Genomic DNA, 21,639 nt, shown 5'->3' on the forward strand with positions numbered 1-21,639 from the left:
ATCTACGTACACTAACCCTGATCTACGCACACAAAACGTGATCTAGGGTTTACGTGCACAAAAACTGATCTACGTACACGAAACCCAGTGACGAAACCTGATCTACATACACACAAAGTGATCTACATTAAACGTCATTCTCAAACTAATGCATTTTGTTCTAAGTGCCGAAAACCCAAGATCCAAAAGCCAGTAAACTTTACAGCAGAGGGCGCTGTTGAATCAGCCTAAGGCCGCCACAACTTGTCCATATATTCCCGATGGAGACATATATGTTGCACGACAAAAAAAAAGGGAAAACAAATCCAACCTGTAATAGGACTTACCACAAGATAACAAGATAAAGAATAAAATATGCTGCATCAACCGTTTAGCTCAGCTTTTTTTTTTTTTTTTTTGCTTCTGTTCTGAAACTTTTTAATGGCTGCAAATCAAGAGGAGTGTGAAACTTTGGGATTACAGTAGATCTGTAAAACACAAAACAATTTGAATTGGGAAAATCGGTTTTGTGAATCAAATCGTTCCATTTTAAAATATACTGTCCTTGAATTGCATCATACCCCCGTGTATTGAGATTGCATTGTATCATCATCTTTTATTAGACATGTAGGTATAAAAAAAAATAGTATAAAGCAGTTTGATGTTGATGATATGTTGGTTCTTTGAATGTAATTAATTTGAACATGATGGGCTTTGGAGACCTTTCACATTTTGTGATATATTAATTATAGTTATAATTAATAAACATGACACAGCTCACATTGTACCCCATATGTATGGAATCATCTTTTATTGCATAGATGCACACACCTAGATTAAGTAATTAATTATAATTAATGAATGAATTTCATTCATTCATTATCCAAACCACTTAAACTCACAGTCAATGGCTAATTCAGTTTATTTCCCACAAGTCACATGACTTTAAAGCCAAGGCTTTCACTTCTTTGATATTACAGGTTTGTCACTTCATAAAGACAAACAGCTCCAATTGAAAGGTAGGTGTGATGGGATTGTAAACCCGTTCACAACATTCTCATCTCTGGCCGGACCAGGGGAGTATCGTATCGTAATGGATGTGAGTATTTCAAAACGTGTTTAAGTAAATACAAGGTCATTTTTTGATTTAGATCAAATCAATTAAAGGCAGCTAGGTTAAAGTACTCATATTTTATGACATATATCTTGCTGCCAATGCATTATTATAGAACCGACTGAAGAGAGTGTTGTTTACTTTAGTATGAGTACTGCGTTTTCATTTATTGATATTTTTCTGCTCTTTCTTTAGCCTCCTCCGGCAAACAAGTTAATGATTAAGGGGGCACAGACATTGTCAGGTGTAGCTATCAACTCACAGACATATCCTCCTGAGTCGACTCCTCCTGAGTATTATCCGTGGAATTATCAGAATCCTTGTTTCCCAGGATATCAAGGTAAAACTTGTTGGTGCTTGTGTCAAAATGTATACCTTTATTATCATTATACGTAAACAAAACAAAAACATTTTGTGTTTTAAGTTTGCTATGCAAGATTAGTGCATATTTATATTTGTCGTACAGCCACTACAGTCAGTAAGTACTTGAATCTGAACGTTGGTTTTGTTTGAAAAGATGAGAATGCATCAAGTGTTACTGTCCCTGAATTGTATGGCACACCACGCAACGTGTATCAGTATGTAACAAATTTGTTTGGAACGTTTTCATTACCATAAACACAACCAAGGTCTTCCAAAAGGTAACTTCTTATGAAACACCAAACCAGTTTTTGAACCCCTTTTTCAGGCGCTGGATTCTACTACCAAAATGAAGGGGCAAATGTTTTGCCAATCTCCATGACAACCACGCAGCCAGGTAAGGTCCTTGACAACAATGTTGTCCTTTTTGCTTGTTCAGACAGTTATTTTGAAGATTTTTGTGTGTGCTTTTGCTTCTTTAACTGCATAATGTTTGACCTAACATCAGATCTTGTCCATTGGCATGAAATCTGCTCATTTCAATTTTTAACCTTTCAGTTTCAGTTTGCTTGTACAATAGGCTGCTTGTAAAACAATTTAAAAAATGCATTTGTCCTTTTCTTACATTGCTAAAAGTACAGTATTAATACAGTCAGCAGAGGGAACTTCCATGTCTAAATTTAATATGTAATTCAGATGTAATCCAATATTAGTGCAATGAGATGTTAAATCCAAATTCTATGATTTATCATGAAAATAACAAGGATTTTATTTTATTTTTATTTTTTTTTTTGGGGGGGGGTGTAATTTTAATGGGTTTACTTTCAATTCATGGCCAAGGTACAATTGGATGTAAACAATATATTAATGATATTGTATATTTTCAGGGGGATTTTGCAGGTTTTAGCCTCACATGAGTCACACAGCTAAAATGGCTGAAAAATATTTATAATCAATATATCGTCACTGTCCTAAAACACTTTTTTTTTTTTTTTTTTTTTTACATTTTAGGACGTCTGCATTCAGTTTCAAACATAAACGTAAAAATGTAAAAAAAAAAATAAATGGACGTGTTTTTCTCAGGATAGCGACGATATATATCGATCCATTTTTCTTTGGACGCAGCTTTGTGGTGCCCCCAAAACGAGACCCTATAACTGAGAGCTTCTTCTTGGCTACTGAGTCGCTGAAGGGCTACCCAGTTTGATACACACTGCTGAAATAACAAATTTGCTCAAATTACCTTCAATCATATGTCATTGTTACATGTTATCATTCATAAGTAAGGATATTCACTTGTGTAAAAACACTCATCCTATTAATGATTTCTCACAAGAATTAACAAGTATCAATATGCCACACTTTATTTCCATAAATCTTGGCCATTATTTAAAATTTCAAATGATATGATAATGATATGAATGTTATATTTGTCTCATATTTAAAATCTCTGCTGGGCCCCCAGGTGACCCGACAGGCTCCCAGCTACAGTACACCAGCCCCATTTTCACGCAGGCGATGTCACAGGACAGCAGCCCGCGTAAACAGTCAGAACGCAGCTTGATGAAGAACAGGTAGAGGAAATGTCATTATGACAGGATAAAGATGATAAGCTTATGATAGCTTAAAATACCTGTAGATCAAACTAGGCCTGCACAGTCTGGGAATGTTCAAAGTAAGAGTCTTTCAATTGGAATTCCAGGGGGCGCCCATTTTGCCACTTGTCAACTGAAAATGACATCGCAGTTGCTCAGGGCTCAAGTAACAACCTATCACGGTTCCCCTGTTATCTAGGTTTGGTCATGTGACGTTCGCAAACTGAGCCTTTTGGCACTGTGATGATATTTTCAGTTGACCCCCCCCCGAGATGGATAAAAACAGGTGGGTTTTGCTGCTTAACTTCTGTCATTTCTTCCTATTGAACTGCATACTGTACAACTAGCATAGTCATGTTTGATGTACAGTAGTGACCAAAGCGCACCAGGAAGAGGCCACTTTTTCTTGTATCGTCTCCACCACAGCATTAGGTACATCTGCAGGTACATCTAACACGTTCAAAACAAACAAGTGCTGTGTCACAAATTCAGCCTTTGACAGTAGTATTGTCTTATTATTATTGTTATCCATCCATTTTCTATGCCATTTATGTATTATCAGCATAAGTGGTAGAAAATGGATGTAAATTGTATTTGTACATGGTTCAATTAATACATGTGAATTTCTTTGATTGGATTTCTTCCAGGGAGGCTGCCCGTGAATACAGGAGGAGAAAAAAGATTTACATTCAAGATCTTGAGAAACGGGCAGAAAAGCTTGAAAAGGAAAATTTGGCCTTGAAGGAAGAGCTTAAAATGTGGAAAAAGCGTCAACAGAATTTCCAATAATTTTCTCACAACTGGCTGGAAACCTTATGCTGCATCTAGTTTTGAATTGCGCACATTTACGTGAATCATATAACATTCATTTATTTTTTATTATTAGACGGGCATATTTGCAATGAATACACTTCAGTGTTTAACTTCAGTGACATTTTGTAAGGTTTCTGGAATTTTAAAATCCAAACAGAAATCATAATACAGGCAATGTGAAAATTTTCGGAAAATTGTCAAAAGTAGACTTTTGTAAACGTTTGAAATTGGGACATGAATCATAGTGGAGGCAAATCAAAGTTAGATATCAAGAGAGTGAATTTGTTCAATGACTTTGCAAATGTTTGCAAATAAGTATTGTACAATCATATTGAAAGTGTATTGTTGTGAAAAAATACTTGCTCTGATCCAGAGAATACTTGAAATAAATATTTTTAAGACAAAAGAGCTTGTACTGTTGTAGCTTTATCATAACGTGGATACTTTGCTACATTATCAGGTCGATGTCTCTACATTTACTCCCTGGCTACTTTTGAAAACAGAAATCTGTTCTTCGTACTCCTTATGCTGTCTAAATAGGTTTCCTTTGACCTTTTATCCAAATTGGGCCCAATTAGGCATTTTCCCATCACTCAGATGTCCTATACTATCATGACAAAAATGACAGGTGTGAATTTACATAGAAATTAAAATCAATAATAATAAAGATGATTGTGTCAGAAACTGGCCAAGGAAGAAGCAACAGACAAACTATTAAATGAAGGATGTAATGGAAAAAGCTGAAGCGTTTTCTTGTTTTTGAGAATGAAATCTCAACCAGACAACACCCATGAAATCATTTGCTTACAGTGCTTTGGCAGACACCAATGAAAAACATTGTCACGTTGGGGGGAAAAAAATCCACCCTGATGAGCAAGTTAAATAGCAGGCAGCTGAGTAACTTCATACCGCGTAACAGCTGCTATGTGCTGAAGAATCAAGCGTATGTATGCTAGCTTCTAAATCCTGTGTGGCCATCTGCTATGTAGCAATAACCCTCTTTTTACGTCTGCACTTGTCTAATAAAGTGAATTACCTGGAACACAAATGTACAACGATGATGTTGCTGTCAAATGCTGTTTTGAATTATTCAATATGGCTACTAGTAGGCAACAAACAAGCACGTGGCCTGCTGAAATTTGCTACCACACTCCCAGATTAGCCAACAGTTAGCTTCTACTATATTGTTTTCTTCTCCAACTGCTTTCTTCTTTTTCATATTTTGGGGCAATCTGGATGTTCCTTGGCACAATGCGGTTTCTCCCAGGTCAGTCTTGGTAATGACAACTCACGTCTTATTTTGGTTGTTTGTGAGTACAACAAAGTGAATGCTTGAAGTCCTATAGATCATTCTGCTCTGTTACTGTACGTGGGCACCTAATTTGCTCAAACAATCCTTTCTTTTTTATTTTCCCATTATTTTTGCACAATGTGCTTCACTGTTGATGTGAGAGGAGTGGGAGAGCTACGTGGGACTGTGCTCGAATACAAAACAAATTCCACTTCACATTGACAATGACCATTTTGGAAGTGATTTACATCGACACAACTTTCGTGGACATTTACACATCGGTAATGCTGTGCAATGTGTGCTAAGTTCTTTATATGTTATGACTTGCTTTTATTGTGATATCACATTTTTAGTTTTTTTAAGAAAGTTATATAGTGTGTTGCATTGTGTAAGTGCAATTTTCATTCTTTCCACCCTTTTTGTTTCAACAGGAAATGGAGTGTCTATTGATCATTGGGGTATTTTGATAAAACAAAACGTGTCCGTGACACGTTATCAGAACAGATGATGGCAACTGTTTAAAAATAAATTACTTCAACAAAAAATTGAGCATGACTATAGATTTTTTTAATATGTGATACTGTATGTATTTTTGTTTCCAGCTCATTGGTGTGTCATGTTCTTACTCAAATCAGTTAAAGATGACCTCATTAAAAAAAATGACTGTTACATCATTCTTATTGGCTAGTGACTGAACCAGCTTGTGTTCAGTGTTTTTCTTTCACGAATCACTTACAGATGTGAATATCTCATCACCTCAGTAATTTTAAAAAAAAAAGCAGTATAGTAATTAAAAAGTTATCACTGAAACTGATTCCTCAGTTAAATACAAACAAGTTTGGTTTTAACGCCTATTATTATTAAATTACGTAAGTACCATGTGTGTGAGATCATATAGTGATATAAATACTGAAAGGGTGATAGCAGCAGGGAATGTCCTGTCCATTTAATGGTTGAATTCATTTTAAAGGGGAAGACAACAACCAAAATGTGAAAAATGGACAAATAATATGATTTATATACAGCCCCACTCATCTAAATACAGTATTCTGGTTAATATTGTGTTAGTGGAATGGAATATGAGTTAAGAAGCAATTATCAATATCCGAAGGCAGCCATTTTTTTTTTTTCACTCACGCAAACTTACATGGTCTCCCAGGCAGGGAAGCGAACCCGCGCCAACCAGCACCGAAGGCAATAGACAGTTCTACTCCTCTACCGGGAACCCAGAAGGCAGCCATTTTGCCACTTGCTGTGAAGTAAAAATGACATCACAGTTGCTCAGGTCTCAGGCAACCACCAATCACAGCCCAACTTCAGAAAACAGGTGAGCCGTGATTCGTCATTGCCTGAGACCTGAGCAACTGTGATGTCATCTTCAGTCGACAGCAAGTGGCAAAATGGCCGCCCACTGAGATGGATAAAAACAGCTGGATTTTTCTGCATATTCCGCAAAAAAGTAATATTAATCAGAATGTCATGTTTAGACTAGTGTGGTCACATATAACATTATTTTTTAAGAAATGTTTAAGGTTTGCTTCCCCTTTAACAACACTTCTTGATAGTTCTTCCGATCAAATCAATCCTCAAATAGGAATTGAGAAGGTAATTGTTTTGTTTTGTTTTGCTCTGTTATGTTTTTTAGGGGGAAAAAATAACTACAACTAGTCAGAAAAATATCTGCTCCAGTCAGTGTTGCTTTAAAAAAAAAAAAAAAAAAAAAAAGGGATTGACATTGACATGCTTTCACAAGCCATTATGTGGATGCCAAAGCAAGATAACCGCTGAATGCAACTCCATTTCATCCAATCAGAAGCCTGAAGAAGGTCACTTAAACGGGGAAAAGAAACAAATACAGAAGAACGGGCGAACATACTGACGGTGTACAAAGTGAGGTGGCCATATCGCACTTGAAAGTAAAGAAAACAATAATTGAATCCATCAGTCAATCTTCCACGATGACATTCATCCAATCCAACAATAGGTCACTACACTCACTCTTACAAAACATTGTGATAGCGATCCCAATTGTTTCTGCTTCGTTGAACATTATTGCATGTGTATCCAAATGAGTTGTTACAAACATCCATTTGCCTGACACTGGACACATTAACATTGCACACACAGCGAATGGTATTTGAAATGCAGTTCCCAGACTTCAAACACATTAAATGAATGAGCATGTTTTTGTTTTTGTTTTTCCCTCGTGTTAGCTTCTCTGGCTGTCACACACTTCATCTTCCCCAACAAACACAAAATGTGCCACTGCTCACTGTAAAATGCAGCCACACAAAATGCAATTAAATGTAATGAGGTTCTGAAATATTGGCCGCACGCACACAAGTTACAAGGTAAACGACATTGGAGAAAAGCCCAGCGATATGAAGAACAATGGCATACAAAAGAGGTCTTGTTAGCTGCCAGGGTACACTGCCGGTTTGACCTCATTATTGGGGCTTATGGCGGGTCGAGCCAATCGAAAGGGGCAGCGACTCCATGACAAGAATGCACACTCATTTGGCATGTAGTAATGAGACAAAGTCAAATATGTACAAATTGTACATAAGATGACATATATATAGTAGGCTACTTTTGTACTACAGAAAAACAAACACCAACATGAGAGTTTTGATTTGGCACACTACTCTGCTCTAAACATTGCATCAGCCTTATGCCATATTTTTTGTCTCCCTCTGGGAAAAGTAAAGTACAACGAGCAGCTAACCGCAGATGTTCTTTTTTTCAGTCTGTACTGTATCTATGTCTAATTGTCAACTTCTTACATTATTCCAGTATTTATGGAATGCATAATTCAGCAACAATTGTCAGCCTTCTCAGCATTGCTGAATATATTTGATTAAAGTTGAGCAGCAACAAAGCATTGTCTGAGATGGCTTTTGTTAGTAAACAAAGCATGCATTATCATTTTGGTTAACACATGACAGAGATTACATGTGCTATTTACTCCACTGCATGACTTAGTATGCGGTCATATATTGGGTGAGGGAGGAACTAAAATGGATGGGATTCATTACAACATCTGCTCCAAATGAACTCCTCTTTTGTGTTTTGCTGCTGAGTTCCATTTTAGTAAAAATTCTCATCAGCCACTCTTTGAGAGTATTTGCTTGCTTGCTCGTCGTCTGTTTCCCTGATCGGCAACACCATCTGAAGGAAACAACGCCCTGGAGACGATTCAAAGGAGCAAAAAATGAACAAAGGGCAGAGGTGACAAGTCAGTCAAACAAAAGTCAAATGTTTACCAGTACTTTTCCGTTTTTGACAAGTCGCCCCTCAAATGCCCTTGAAAAACCTTTTTCTGAAAAGGACTTAAGAGGCATAACACTGATCATATTCTATGTTTATCCGCCGCTACAGTACTTTTTAATGGGCAGGATATGCTGACTGTTTACTTTGCCATTACAGTAAACTGGAAATTGACTGCACATTTGCATTGTGGCTTTATGTTGTAGGTCAGCACAAGAAAACACTTTCCATTACTTTGCATTTGCGCGTCCATATTTGAGGAGTGACTCTAATGGCTGAATGAGAATAATTGAAGTGAGTTAATGAAAGCTCTTTCAATGCAGAATTGGAAACTAGACATTGCCCGTGAGAGTGAATGTGGCTGGCAACATTTAATTGTTAATAGTATAGTTTTATATTTGTAATTTCCTCTTTTGACTTCTCACAGCATAGATAAATGCATTTTGTGGAAGACACAAAATCATCCACTACATTTTTTCATTGTGCATTTCCCATCTATATGACAATGAGGGAATTTTTCTTCACAAAAAGAAAAACTGTGGCGTGTTTGGCCACAAGAAGAATGCAGAGGAAGTGCGTAAAGCTAGAGTTGAAAAGCACCATTGAACAGGTTGTCGTGACCTTATCTTCAACATTAAAACTTCACAAAAAGTCAGTGTTTGGCAGAGGTCGACAATTTATCGTTATAGTTATAGAAATAGGGTGAATTGTCATAGCGTGCTACTTGATGGGGGTGAAAGAGTTCACGAGACTCAAAATGCTATCCAGTACCTAAATAATACTTTTATTTTGAAGTACATAACGGGAAGCACATGAGGTCATAATTAGCAGCTTGATATGTAATTAAGTTCATGACAGACGGTGGTTGGACGTGAATGACAGCGGATTGTGTGTTCGTTTTTGTCCGTGCGTGTGTAAGCGGGATGTTCCAAAAGTTTGTTTTTCACCGCTCGTTGGTTCGACTGGCGTCACGCTGACATTCTTCAACACAGACGCGAACAGGTAAGTTTATCTTTCTATTGTTTGCTTTAAATACATTCTGCACCGGAGCGGAGCTCAAACGAGCGGCTGAGAAAAGTTTGCAATAATTAAAGGCGCATCAATTCGCAAGACATTCGCTATTCTGTCTGTTTTAAAAGAAAAAGTCATTGCGAACTGTTCATTCGAGTTGAGCATTTCTTATTACGACCGTCACCTGTGTATTTATGCAGGTGACCACACACTTCTCGGACAGGTGTAAATTTTCTTAGAAGCAGAATATATAGGAGGAAAGAAAGTGGGCCTCTGAACACAAACTAATTTTATTTTCAGAATGCATGCTACGTTGTACACTGTACTGTATTTTCAAACTCGTGCAATCAATAGAAACCCTGTTTAAGCATTTACTCAGTTGATATCAATCTAAAGGTCCTACTAGTAGGCCTAAGCTATTTGTACTCGAGAGTACTATGCCTAGGTTGCACTAGTCGAACGGCGGTAGGACATTTGTGCACACAATAGTAGGACAAAAATGCATCATTTGATGTAAATCTACTACTAGTATTAGAGGTTACCTATAGCAGAATATTGTGATGTCACTGCTAGTAATACTAGTACGCAGTGGACATATTTGCCTCACTTGTATCACATAGTTGTCATACTTGTAGTCCAATACTCGTGAGGTCAAAAAGTGTACATTGACCTTAAGTCAAATATCAAGGATTTCGAAGCCATTTGAGCAATGATTTGATCAAACAGTTATCAAGCTTAAGGGTGCACTAGTAGGTCAAAATCGGCACTACACTCCAATTCTTTGGAGTGGAGGGAATGAGCCCTGCTGTAAATAGCGAAAATATGATCGTATTTGAAACTTATCGCATAAAGGATTGTAATTGCCTATATATGCCACAAGATGGTGGCAAAGGATTTTTTTCCAGCAGAATCTGTGGCACAAACAAGAAAATTTGCTAATTTTGAACCATAAAGTAATGAGAAAAAGGCTACTAGTTAGATGGAGTCATTCTCCTAGTGTGCTGAATCGTCTTAGTCGAAGAATGTGTATATATGTGGTCCTTAAGATGAATTTAAATGACAGGAATTAAATTCTCAAAGCTTTCCATGGTGTTCTTTATTCTAGACTGTTTGACTCAGCAAGCTAAATATAATTTTAAGGACATGTTCCCTATTCAGTGTAAAATTGTAACTGAAGATCTGCATCAATTGCTTACTATGTGTTATATTATTAATACAATGGACACACGGCCGATTAACTATCTCAGGTTTCTATCACAAGCTGTCATGACGACGAAGCTGCAGAAACATGTTTGGTTCAATGTGAAGCTTGACAACTCTCACTTGTTGACATAAAATGCCGGTTGTTTTCACGTTCTGCATCCCGTTGCAAGTTCCTCCATTGAGACACTGTGTATACATGATATACTGTAGCCAGTATTGAGGCAAGATAAGAACTTTGTAGAAGCTTGTCAATATTAATTGTACAGTTAAAATACACACACATCCACCGATTGTGCAGCTCCATTTCTTCCCCCCTTTTCCTTCCTGTTTAACAGGTAGTGTAATAATTGACCAAAATAAGTAGTCTCTATAGCAGGTATGGAACCTCTGTACTGTAGCTCAGCACTTAGTTGGACTTAAATATATTTAGATATTTTTGTCAAACAAGTGTGTTCAAATTTACATGCTTTCTTCAAGCTATCCTAGTGTTGTGTTTCAAAATGGCACAGCCCTAAAGTCCTAATGTTCTTGTGGAAATGGCTTAAGTGTGTCCCCTGCTGATTTTAGTTTTTCCCCTCTTAGTTCAGAGAGAGAAACTGCCAGAATGGTTTTTGTTACATAAGTCTGCAGCGTGTTGCGTCATTGTTTTGGGGGCCCAATCCATAAAACCGAAGCTTTGGCTTCATGCGTGCCCCTCAAAGGAGGTGAGGGAGGTGGGAGGCTGTCTATTAGAAGCAGATGCTCTTCTTTTGGGAGACCACAATAGTGAGGAGGCCACACCTGTAATTCACATAGACAATGATTTTTTATTTTTATTTTTATGTTGCATGTGGGTTTAGTCCATTAGCGTTTCTTGACTAACCAACACATCATGTTGAAAGTGTTGTTTGGGCGGGCTGGGTTGCCATGACTTTGTAGTAAAAACATTTAAAAGATTTATAGGTCTATAATCCTTGACAACCGCGCCTCCTTTTGTTCTCACATTTTTTTCCCCGCCACAATTCTGTGTTGTTTCAGATGTTTACTATTTGTTTTTGGTCAGATTTTAAAGCAGCTATCTCTTCATTTTTGGACATCTATCATGTTGCAGATCACAATTTTCTGAGAACCAATTTCTTCAAATAAGAGTTGGGCGGAAATATGACAATAATGTTACACAAAACTAGGAAAAAATCACCACCACACATTAACAGAAGCCCAGAGGTGTAAACTGAGAAGGAATTCATGTTTTAAAATCATGTACTTATATAGTGCATTTTCCTGAGTGAAAATGGAAGACCCCGCCTTTTAAGGATGCCGATAACGGATATTTGGAGCCGGCGTTCATTTTCACAAGAAGGGAAAATACACACTCCTGCTCTTACATTTTTTTGAATTTTTAAGCACATGTTTATTGTACAACTTTTAAGATTTGTTAAATATTGGAGTTAAAAAAAAAATCTTAGTCAATAGACAACTATGTTTGAAAAATGCAACAAAAAGTTCAGGGATCTCCCAGGGGCAGTAGCATGGCTTCAAAAGTTAAATATAAACTTAAATTGATCCCTGTTGTTTTCTACAGTAAACAAAGAAATTTATCTCAAGAAATTTATCTCTGAAGTATTAAAATATACCTATCTTAGTTTTAATTTCAAACAAAAACAGAAGGTGAAAATTTTGATAATTATTTCCCTGAAGTTAGCATGTTTTCAAATTCACCTGGTGTATTATCTTCTTACTTTTGAAAATGGCTCAATGAGTCAAGTATCCCTTTAAGAATACTGAGGAAAAAAATGTCTACCAGTCCTAATGAGTGTCTACCATGTGGTCACAATGTAAGATTGGCATTAGCTACACAGTTTCAACACCAACTAATGCACGTCACAGCTGTAATGCAGCACTGTTTTCTATTAACAGTTCAGATATTTGATCACTCATAACAGCATACTATACACACAGTCCAATAATAGCTTTCTAGGTTTATCTCGGTGGGTAACATTTGTAGGCACTAGAGGAGGAGAGTTGTTGAGGTCATGGCCTAAATCTGACTTGACACAGATTTAAAACAGTATGAAGTAAGAAACACAGCTACACAAACTTTGCCTTAAATGGACTGGTGAAAAATTCAGTGAATCAGCAACAGACGATAGACCCGGTTTAATGTATCACCCTCTGGTTGCAACATTACCACCACTTTAACACATTCACTGCCAGTCCTGTAAAAGCTTTGACATTGATGACTTTTTCCGTCAATGGCAGTGAATGAGTTAATAATCCAAAGAGACAAGACACACAATTTGAGAGACCAAAATAATGATCTTAATGCATGTTTTGTGACTTCTAGAGAGATAGTTTTCTTGTTGTGTGTACACTCTGCAATAGTTGTCATAAAGCTGCCAGGGTTATTATACTTGTATGCTTTAATTATATTTTAGCCTAAGCTTGTGTAAATTTATAGGTGGAGTCATTTGCCAGATTACTACATCTCTCTAATTGTTGGTATTGGTCTCCTAGAGCAACTGGATCCAGCTGTCCAAAATTTTATTTCTGCTGGTCCCTTCCACTTCTCATTTGCCAGTTTCTTGCTGTGAGGCGGGCAGGGAGGTCAGTACACAAACACCCCCTCCCCTATGAAGAGCTAACATTCTTGTCCGCATAGATACCTGCGGCTCACGCTCATCACATGATTGCCGAGCACAAGATCTTCCTGTCCTGTTTGGACAAGACAAACTTTCCGTCGTTACCCGTGTTGTTGTCTTGATGTTGGAAACGTGAGACCTAAACAGCTTCCGCGGTGACACAATAGGCAATGTTGCCAAGCGCAAGCACCCATGCATACGTGCGGTTAAATTGAGTCAGCACCGGGGACATGGATTAACTTTGTATCGATGCCTTTCGTGCACTGGGTTTGAGTGAACGTTGTTCATAGGAAATGAAGTCTTGCCCTTCATCAAGTTTTCTGCTTTTATTTACATAGTTGGAAGTAAATGTTAAGAATTTTATTAGGGATGTAACGATAAGGGCAATATCGTGATATTAAAACTGCCACAATATCGTCGTCATGCTCACAATATTTAAAAGGAACACATCTGCTAAAAGTCAGTTGATTGCCATTTGTGCAGTTTTAGCAACCCTCTGGTGGCTAATTTATTCGTGGATTTAATTTAATTAGAGATGTTTTGACCTTTTATGTTTAAAATCTATGCTAATTGTCAGATGAAGAAGACGTAATGTGCTTGTGAACAGAGTCAATATGTGGAGGAACTTAATGTGTGCGTGAATTAACAAGTAAGCGCCTCATTATTGTTATTAGAGATTGTAGGTGGTTGATATGCATTGCTGCACAATATTGTGCTTTTTTTAGGAGGAGTTTTTTTTTTTTTTTAAACAATATTGTGACCATTTTTTAAATATCGCCAACCCCCACACAATATTGTGATAATTCCCCTATCGTGACCTTCATATCGTGATATCGTATCGTGATATTTGGATATCGCTACATCCCTAAATTTTATTTTTAAGAGGGGAAGTAAAAAACAGCCAAGACGCGCAAAAAAAAAAAAGGTCCTGAACGGTTTTTTTTTTAAAATTGAGGACTTCCACACTTATGCATGTTTAGGATTCAGTCCATAGCTCTTTTGTAGCGTCTGTGACTCTTTACAAATGGGACAGTTTTGACAACAATATCTGTCAGTGAAGCTTTTTGAAAGCGTCCCGAGTTTGTTGTTGTGTAAACATACCCTGTCTAACCACTTTACTGTGTGAGCATTCCCTTTCCGCTCTCAATTTGTGTCCATTCAATTAAAAATGTTTTTTTTTTTTTTTGCGCTCAGTCAAGTTTGCAAAAGAGTCGAACATGTCGTGTTTTGCAAGAGAAACAAACTGATGAAAAACACTGGCACATCTGCTTGGTCACGATGCATTACGGGGAGTGCCCAGCTTGGATGTATTAGCTTTGTTATGCTAATTGAGATATAGCAGTAAAGAAGAGGTGAAATTTGAACTTTTTGGGAGCAGCATATGCACGCCTGCTGCTTTATTAATTTATTGGAGATGCTGTAAGGATCGAAGCCCACATTTGCCCCTCCCTGGGCACAAGTTTAAGTTGACAGTATTAGAACAACACATTTGAGCTATGATATCTTTAGTCATATGAAGTTTCTTATTTTGGTTGTGTTTGTTTCTTATTTTTGAAAATTTTGATTATAAAGTGGAATGGTACATCATATTGCTAGATGGTTTCTGGTCCTAAACCTCAATTGGAGCTATTTTTGATGTTTTTGTTTTGTTTTGTTTTTTGGTCATGTTAGCAATCAACATTCAGCTCTTGCCTTGACCTAAATTTAAATCATATTTGTGTACTGGTGAATTCTCTTTTGGTAGAACTATTGCACCTCTGTGCCTAACTGACTAAAAATTGGCTGAATCCTCTCTAAAGCTGATTCAAATTTCAGACAGCTTAGAAAATAACCCATGAAACTTTTTTTTTTTCCCCTCTCTTCCTTAACTCCATGAATAATCAGTTGATGTGATTACATTACAGAACAATGTGTTGTACAGAGGCCAAGAAAGCAAGACAGTGTAGTGGTCATACCTTCTGCAAACACTAGATGGTATTGTTTGCTGGATGTTGATCCAATTCATGACACTGAGCACAGTAATGCCATCCATCATATTGTAGGCCATCTATAAATCACAATTTAATTCATCCAATGCATGAGGCATACATCAATAGAGGTTGTAACATAGTTGCATACGTCGCTCCTTTAAAGTTTTATTTCAATTTCTCCTCCATACATTATGAATGCACTTACAATAAAAAAAAAAAGTCACGAGTATAAGATAATATAACCTTTATTAGTCTCACAATGACAATAATGTAGCCATATAGTCATCATATGAACCTGAACACAAATTTTTTTTATTCTGACAAGTTTTACCGTCGGATATGATGCCCACTTGTCACACTCGTCATCTGATTGATCTGACTCGGTGTTGACGAAGTGGGAAAGCACCGCTCTAAATTTATCACCCCCTCGCGCCCCCTGTTGAGCTCATGCCTGCCGTAGATGTATCCACGACACATGGACCCCCTAAAGGAGAGTCGTAGAGGGAAAGTTGGTGGGGGGGGGGGGGGTGTTCGACGGGTCGTTTGTTGCCACGGCAGGTCGACCTGTCAGTCCATCTACTACGTCCCAGTAGTCTTGTTCCACAAGTCACCAGAGCTCTAATCTTCTCCAGCTTAACGAAAACAGGACAAACTTCAAACACTGACCCTGAACATTGCCAACTTCAGATTTAATGGCTTTCTGAGAAGATCAAGAAGGTATGTGGATTTTCCTTAGTGTGTCAAATACTGTTTTTCAGTCCTGGAGCACAAACTAATCACATCTGACTCGAGGTGTCTGATATGTTCACAGTATATAAGCTTTTAAAACCTTAACACGTTTTGTTTTGTTTTGTTTTCTCTCTCTCTTCAAATTAGTTGGGTAAGGGTTCCCTAAATGGGTCAAAGCTCAGTTTTCATTGCTGTTCAGTAAAATGCTGCAAGCTGTTTTATTGATCCTCAAGCAGGCATTTCTTGGCTAAGTGTGTTTTGATACATAAGTTGTAAAAACAAAATGTATCTGTGTTGTTCTTTGACAACTATATCAATAATAGAGCTGGCAGAACCATTTAAGTACTTTTTTTTTTTTTTTTTTGATTTATCAAATTTGATTCCGATAAAGTGAAATATTTTCAGGTGTAATTGTATTTAGCCACATGTTAAGGTGTTGAATGTTCCAAGCTGTGTTCCTTTCAGATGTCAGTTGAGAAGATTGAACAAAATAAGCAGATTGTGTCAGACAGTGGATCTCGAAAAATTGACTCACTCTGTGCTTCAACGACTAACGGCTGGTTGTACAGTTGTTCATTGTGCTGCACCTGCTCCTACCCCGTCAGAACCCCGACAGAAATAGAGTGCTGGCTAGCATAGCACACACCAAACATTCCTCCAAGTTTTTCCATTGAAATTCAAAAGGCTCCAGTCGTCACTAATAGCTGCATGAGTGTTGTGCAAAGTGCTAAAACCGACAAGTTATTCAAATTGTGACGTTTTAAGTTAATTTGGGGAAAAAAACAAAAAAAAACACACATGCAGTTTTACGCCCTTAGCATATTTATATATAAACTGGGGCATATGAATGGTTTAATTGCTGGTTTATTTTTAAATCCTGCCCCAAATATACACAAGCTCTGGTTTAGTAACTTAGTTTGATGGTCTGATATTGGGCGTCGGGTGTTGTCAGCTGCATTAGAATGGAGGTTGAGGCGGTGTGAAGCGTGATGTTGTGATAGTTTTCTCTTACTCATCGTCTCTGCTTGACTGGCTGTGTCACCATCCCTTTTCTCAGATAGTGCTTGTGGTTGTTTAACTGGCTCACCTCTACCGCATTTTTTCTCCTTATGGGGTCAAGAGCATATATATTGCTTTGTGTGTTATTTTGGGGAAACCTGAGTAATAGTAGAAATTTGAGCTTCACTTCTGATTGTATATTTAGTTACTATTTAAGTATGAGGTCCCATTGGTAGTGTAGTGTAGTGGTTCAAATAGCTGACTTTTACAATGGGCATTCCCAACAAATGTGCAGCTGTGCCATCACTCTGGCCAATGTGTGAAAAATGGACACATGGATTTATCAGAAACTGACAGTTGACAGAAATAAACACAATGTAATAATTTTCTATCATTATAATTGTTATTATATGGCTAATGTAGAAGATGGCCATAATATTCGCCACGTGTGGGCTATTTTGTCCCTCTCCTGTGGCGCTCTTTGGATCCCCCAAAAAATAAATAAATAAATAAATAAAAAAAAATTGGAAATTACCATTTTAACATATTCACATGTATTTTTTTTAGATAAAATATTCTTTAAACAATTGAATGATTAAGTAAAAATGAATAATTAAATATTCAAATATCGGAGTTCAGATTTTTGAAGAGATGAAAGGTAGATGAAATCTTTTTTAAAAATACCTAAAAATGTCCAAAAAGTGACCATAAAATGTTCAGAAAGGAAGAGGAAAAGCAGAAAATTACCATAAAATATCCACAAAATTGCAAAAATGTCAGAAAATTGAGAGCAAAAAATACAGAAAAAAAGTTTTAAAAAAATGCCATGTCCATAAAATTGCCAAAAATGTAAAAAAAAAAAAAAAAAAAAAAAAAAGACAAAAGTATTTGCAAAATTGCACATGCATAAAAATCCAAAAATAGATAACAAAAGATACAAAAAATGAATCTCAAAGTATTCAAAATACATTAAATTAACAGTAACGAAATTTCATTCAGCACACAATGTAATTAATAATTATTTATTTTTTTTGCTCCAGACAGATTGTTGGTTATTTGGCCTAAAATGGCTCTTTTGACAGTAAAGGTTGCTGACCTCCGAGCTAGACTCTACTGTGTTGGCTTCACAGAACAGAGGGGAAGCTAGTTGGCAATTACACAAACTTTTCCACAAATTCAATTTGAGCTCTGTTAGAGGCTTCTTCAATTGCAGGTAAGGCCTTGTACATTAGACATCCAATCATTTTTTGTGCATGGCTCTTGCACTTTCTTGGAAAGTATTCAACAGCCTTTGCCAGAAAATCTCTGGCCATGTGACGGTTGCTTTTATTGGTAGTTTCAGAGGTTCCAGTCACTGCAGTCACATTTCACTGTACTGATGGCTGTTGTTCTTTTGTTGCTTCACTTCACACTAAGAAAGGATTTGGAGAGAGTGCTTTCCATCAGTGCCCTCTATTCTTTTTAAGAGTTCTTGTCCTCCAGGTTAGCAGTTCCAACTGGGAAGCTGCCCAGCGATGGAAACAAATCACCGGCAAATGCAATCAACCGCGTATTCTGCATTTGGAGCGGCGAAGACCAGATGTGTGGTGTCAAAATGAAGCACACGCTGCGTTCATATTAATATTATTATTTTTTTCACTCCAATGAGATGCATCGCTAGACTTCTGAAGCACTTGACTTGGAGTCAACGCAATCCAAACTTGAGAATGCTTATCTGCTTTATTTTAGGAAAGCCATGCTGAGGTGGGTGTGCACTGCCGTGTGTTAATAGACTGTAAAACTGCCACCGAAGGTCAGCATTGTCCTTGTGTGTCTATTTGTAGCGTAAATGGAAAGTTTGAGGTGGTTTGCGATAGTATGCTGATTATGAGGATTGAAGTTTGAGGTGTATCATATATGATGTGGAAGGTCTTGCAGGTGTCGGGGTGCGAAGAGCGGTACACAAACCTTCTGAATACATAAACATTTTCCATGTATGTGCTGACTATGCATTCCAAAAGATGTGCTCATCTGGATTGATGGCCCTTGCAATTGTGAGCCAATTTTGCGCTTTGCAAGTCTGTTGTGGAAAATATGTAAATTTTCCTATGGGATGACGGAAAGGTCTAAAAGACCAGCCCGCTTGTTACTTCTTCCTTCCTGTGTACTCCCTAATATGAGTTTTTGGACCAGGAAGGTGATGCAGCCATTATATGTGACTACTAGCAGACCTGCTGGGATGCCATTGAGCACCAGAGGTTGTCTTAAGGGCAAAAATAATTGTCTGGAAGTGTTTATCTTATAATGACTGACTGCACATGTGAGCTTGTCCAGGCTGAAATCATCCTGTTTAGTTGACTGAACATCTGGGGAGGTGATTAGCGGAGAGGAACAACTTTGTTATGCTTGTCTGCTTTCTCTGCGCTGTTTAATTTCACAATTGTGATTAGCTGATGCGATTTGATATGGTGGAGCAACTTTGTTGATAGAAACAATGAATCAAATTACCACTTCGCCCAATATACTCTCTTGTGGTAACGTATAAAACAAAGTGTTTTGACTTTATTTTTATTTTATCGGTTCAAGTAGAATGTAAGTAAAATCCAGATTGTTTGATTGGCATGGTTGTTGCGACTGTACTTGTACTTTTAATTTGGGGACATTTTAAACCAATTTCAGTCTAAGCTTTTATTGTTTATGTACAATTGAATGCCGCAGAGGAATGCATGAGCAGATTCCTCCAATCCTGGTTTTCAATGATCCATTTTAAATTCAGATTTATAGCAGAGAGAGGGAAGAACAAAGGTCTGGGGCAAGTAATAAATGTATCTCTTGGCATGCAAATGTAACCACAAAATGATCTGAGCATCAGAGGAAATTATTGTGGACAGTCCGCTTTAATTCAAGACCAGTGACCTTTTCATGCTCTCTTGGAAGCGGGGGTTTTCGCTGTAGTTTTTCTCTTTATTGTAACCTGGAATGAATCCACCTCACCACTTGTGTGGCTTTCTTTTGTCACTGACCCTTTGACGGTCTGCTCTCTTTTATCCGACTGTAATTTTAGGTTTGAAACATTTACGGGAATTTTTTTTTTTTTCCCCCTTCCCCTCCTGTTTTTTCCTCTAAGCTATTTTGCTATATTTCTGGACAATTCTCCACCAACCTATAGAAGCGTTGCATCATTAGAGTAACCTGTAAGGTCTTGCCCCTTCCTAGCAGTCGAGCCTCATCGTTGCTAATAACAGGGGCTGATCTCATCTTTGACAGATGAGTCAAAGAAACAAACATTACCAACAAGTAAGACAGACATTCAGTACATACAGACAGCTGTTGTGTGGTTGGAGGTGCGGAGGTGATGATAGCATTACAGATAGCGGGATTTGTGTTGCACCATTCACACCACTTGGTTCGGAGCATCTGTCTGTGTTTACATGCTAGTCGATGAGCTCATCTCAACGGACCTAAAGATGTCATTCCTTGTGGCGTTCTCAACCCTGACTGTCTGCTAGACTGTTTATTAAATCCCTATCCATGTCTAATATGTCTATGTTGTAAATATTATTTCAAATTGTCTCTTAAAATGGTTTGTATTGACATGTGCAAGTAGTCCCCGGAGATTAATATATTAATCTCAGCAGTCATGAATGACCTGCCTCACGTTGACAGGTTTACTGTGTATGCCCGAGATAGATAAGATACACTGCGCAATTTTCCCGTCAGCATCAGAATAACCACGTTGGGCTCCATGCCAGGCTCCTTGTGAGGCCTTCTCCGCGCAGCGATAAGCGCGTCGTCGACACACTGACGTATATGGGTGTATGTCTGCAAGCTTTCATGTGCTGTTTTTGGTGGTCACAGATGCGATAATCCTGCTAGGAAAAGGCTTTATGAAGTACATGGCGATTAGTGCTGTCACTGTCGATTTTATTTTTAGAATCGAATAATCGGACACATTTTTATTTTGCGTTAGTGGTGTACAAAGGCGTTTTTACCCTCATTATTGTTTATTAACCAGTGATTGTTTATTTTGTATTCGTATAGTGATTTAAAAAAAAAAAGGGGGGGGGATTGATGTACATGTCAACCTTTTTTGAAACAGATTATGAATTTGCCACGCTGAATCACAATCCCTCTTGAGATTTCAAATGGTAGAGTGGCAGGGTCCTGTCCGTCTGTTCCAAGTGTCTAAACTCATTCACTGCCATTGACGGAAAAAGACGTCAATGTCAATTTATTTTTTATTTTTTGCTGGACTGGCAGTGAGTGTGTTAATTTGTTCTCCATAAACCAGAAAGTAAATTAAAACACAGAATCAAAAATGGCATAGTCGCATCATCTTAAATCGTCCAAATACAACTTGTGGGATTTGTGTTACCGAGTTAGATATAGTGCTCTTCTACATTGGCATTTTTCTCAGTTTCAATTGGGCACGTTTTCCATTTTCCAGTGTGTCTCGTCTTATCTGCCTTCCTGTCTCCGTCCCTTTTATTTAATTCCTGCTGGAAGCGGACTGGAATTTCTCATCAGGCTGAGAGGGTTATTCCTACTCTCTCCTCTCGTCCCGCTCACTTTGGTTTGTCCTCCCATCTAGCCTCTCTCCCCTACCCCTCATGTTCAGCACGGGTTTCTTTGGCATCCCACTGGTGTTTAGGAGCCAAGGATTTGGAAAGCAGTACTCTCCTCGGACACTCCCCACTTTCCTTGCCTCTCG

At 37.8% G+C, this 21,639-nt stretch overlaps 1 protein-coding gene across 1 annotated transcript; it reads left to right on the plus strand.

Moving 5' to 3' along the window:
- Positions 1-702: 702 nt before the first annotated feature.
- On the plus strand, positions 703-4,272 carry LOC144009348 (uncharacterized). Its single transcript, XM_077509056.1, has 5 exons — positions 703-1,078; positions 1,289-1,433; positions 1,782-1,850; positions 2,919-3,027; positions 3,696-4,272. Exons 1-5 carry the CDS (start codon positions 1,073-1,075, stop codon positions 3,835-3,837), a joined length of 471 nt encoding a protein of 156 aa, XP_077365182.1. The 5' UTR covers positions 703-1,072; the 3' UTR covers positions 3,838-4,272.
- Positions 4,273-21,639: the final 17,367 nt, after the last annotated feature.

The sequence above is a fragment of the Festucalex cinctus genome, chromosome 20, assembly GCF_051991245.1.
Source record: "Festucalex cinctus isolate MCC-2025b chromosome 20, RoL_Fcin_1.0, whole genome shotgun sequence".
In the NCBI taxonomy this organism is placed as follows: Eukaryota; Metazoa; Chordata; class Actinopteri; order Syngnathiformes; family Syngnathidae; genus Festucalex; species Festucalex cinctus.

Coding starts and splice junctions, on each gene's coding strand:
- LOC144009348 (XM_077509056.1), top strand. Junction 1,434..1,781: donor TTGTTTCCCAGGATATCAAG/GTAAAACTTGTT, acceptor CCCCTTTTTCAG/GCGCTGGATTCTACTACCAA. Junction 1,851..2,918: donor CATGACAACCACGCAGCCAG/GTAAGGTCCTTG, acceptor CTGGGCCCCCAG/GTGACCCGACAGGCTCCCAG.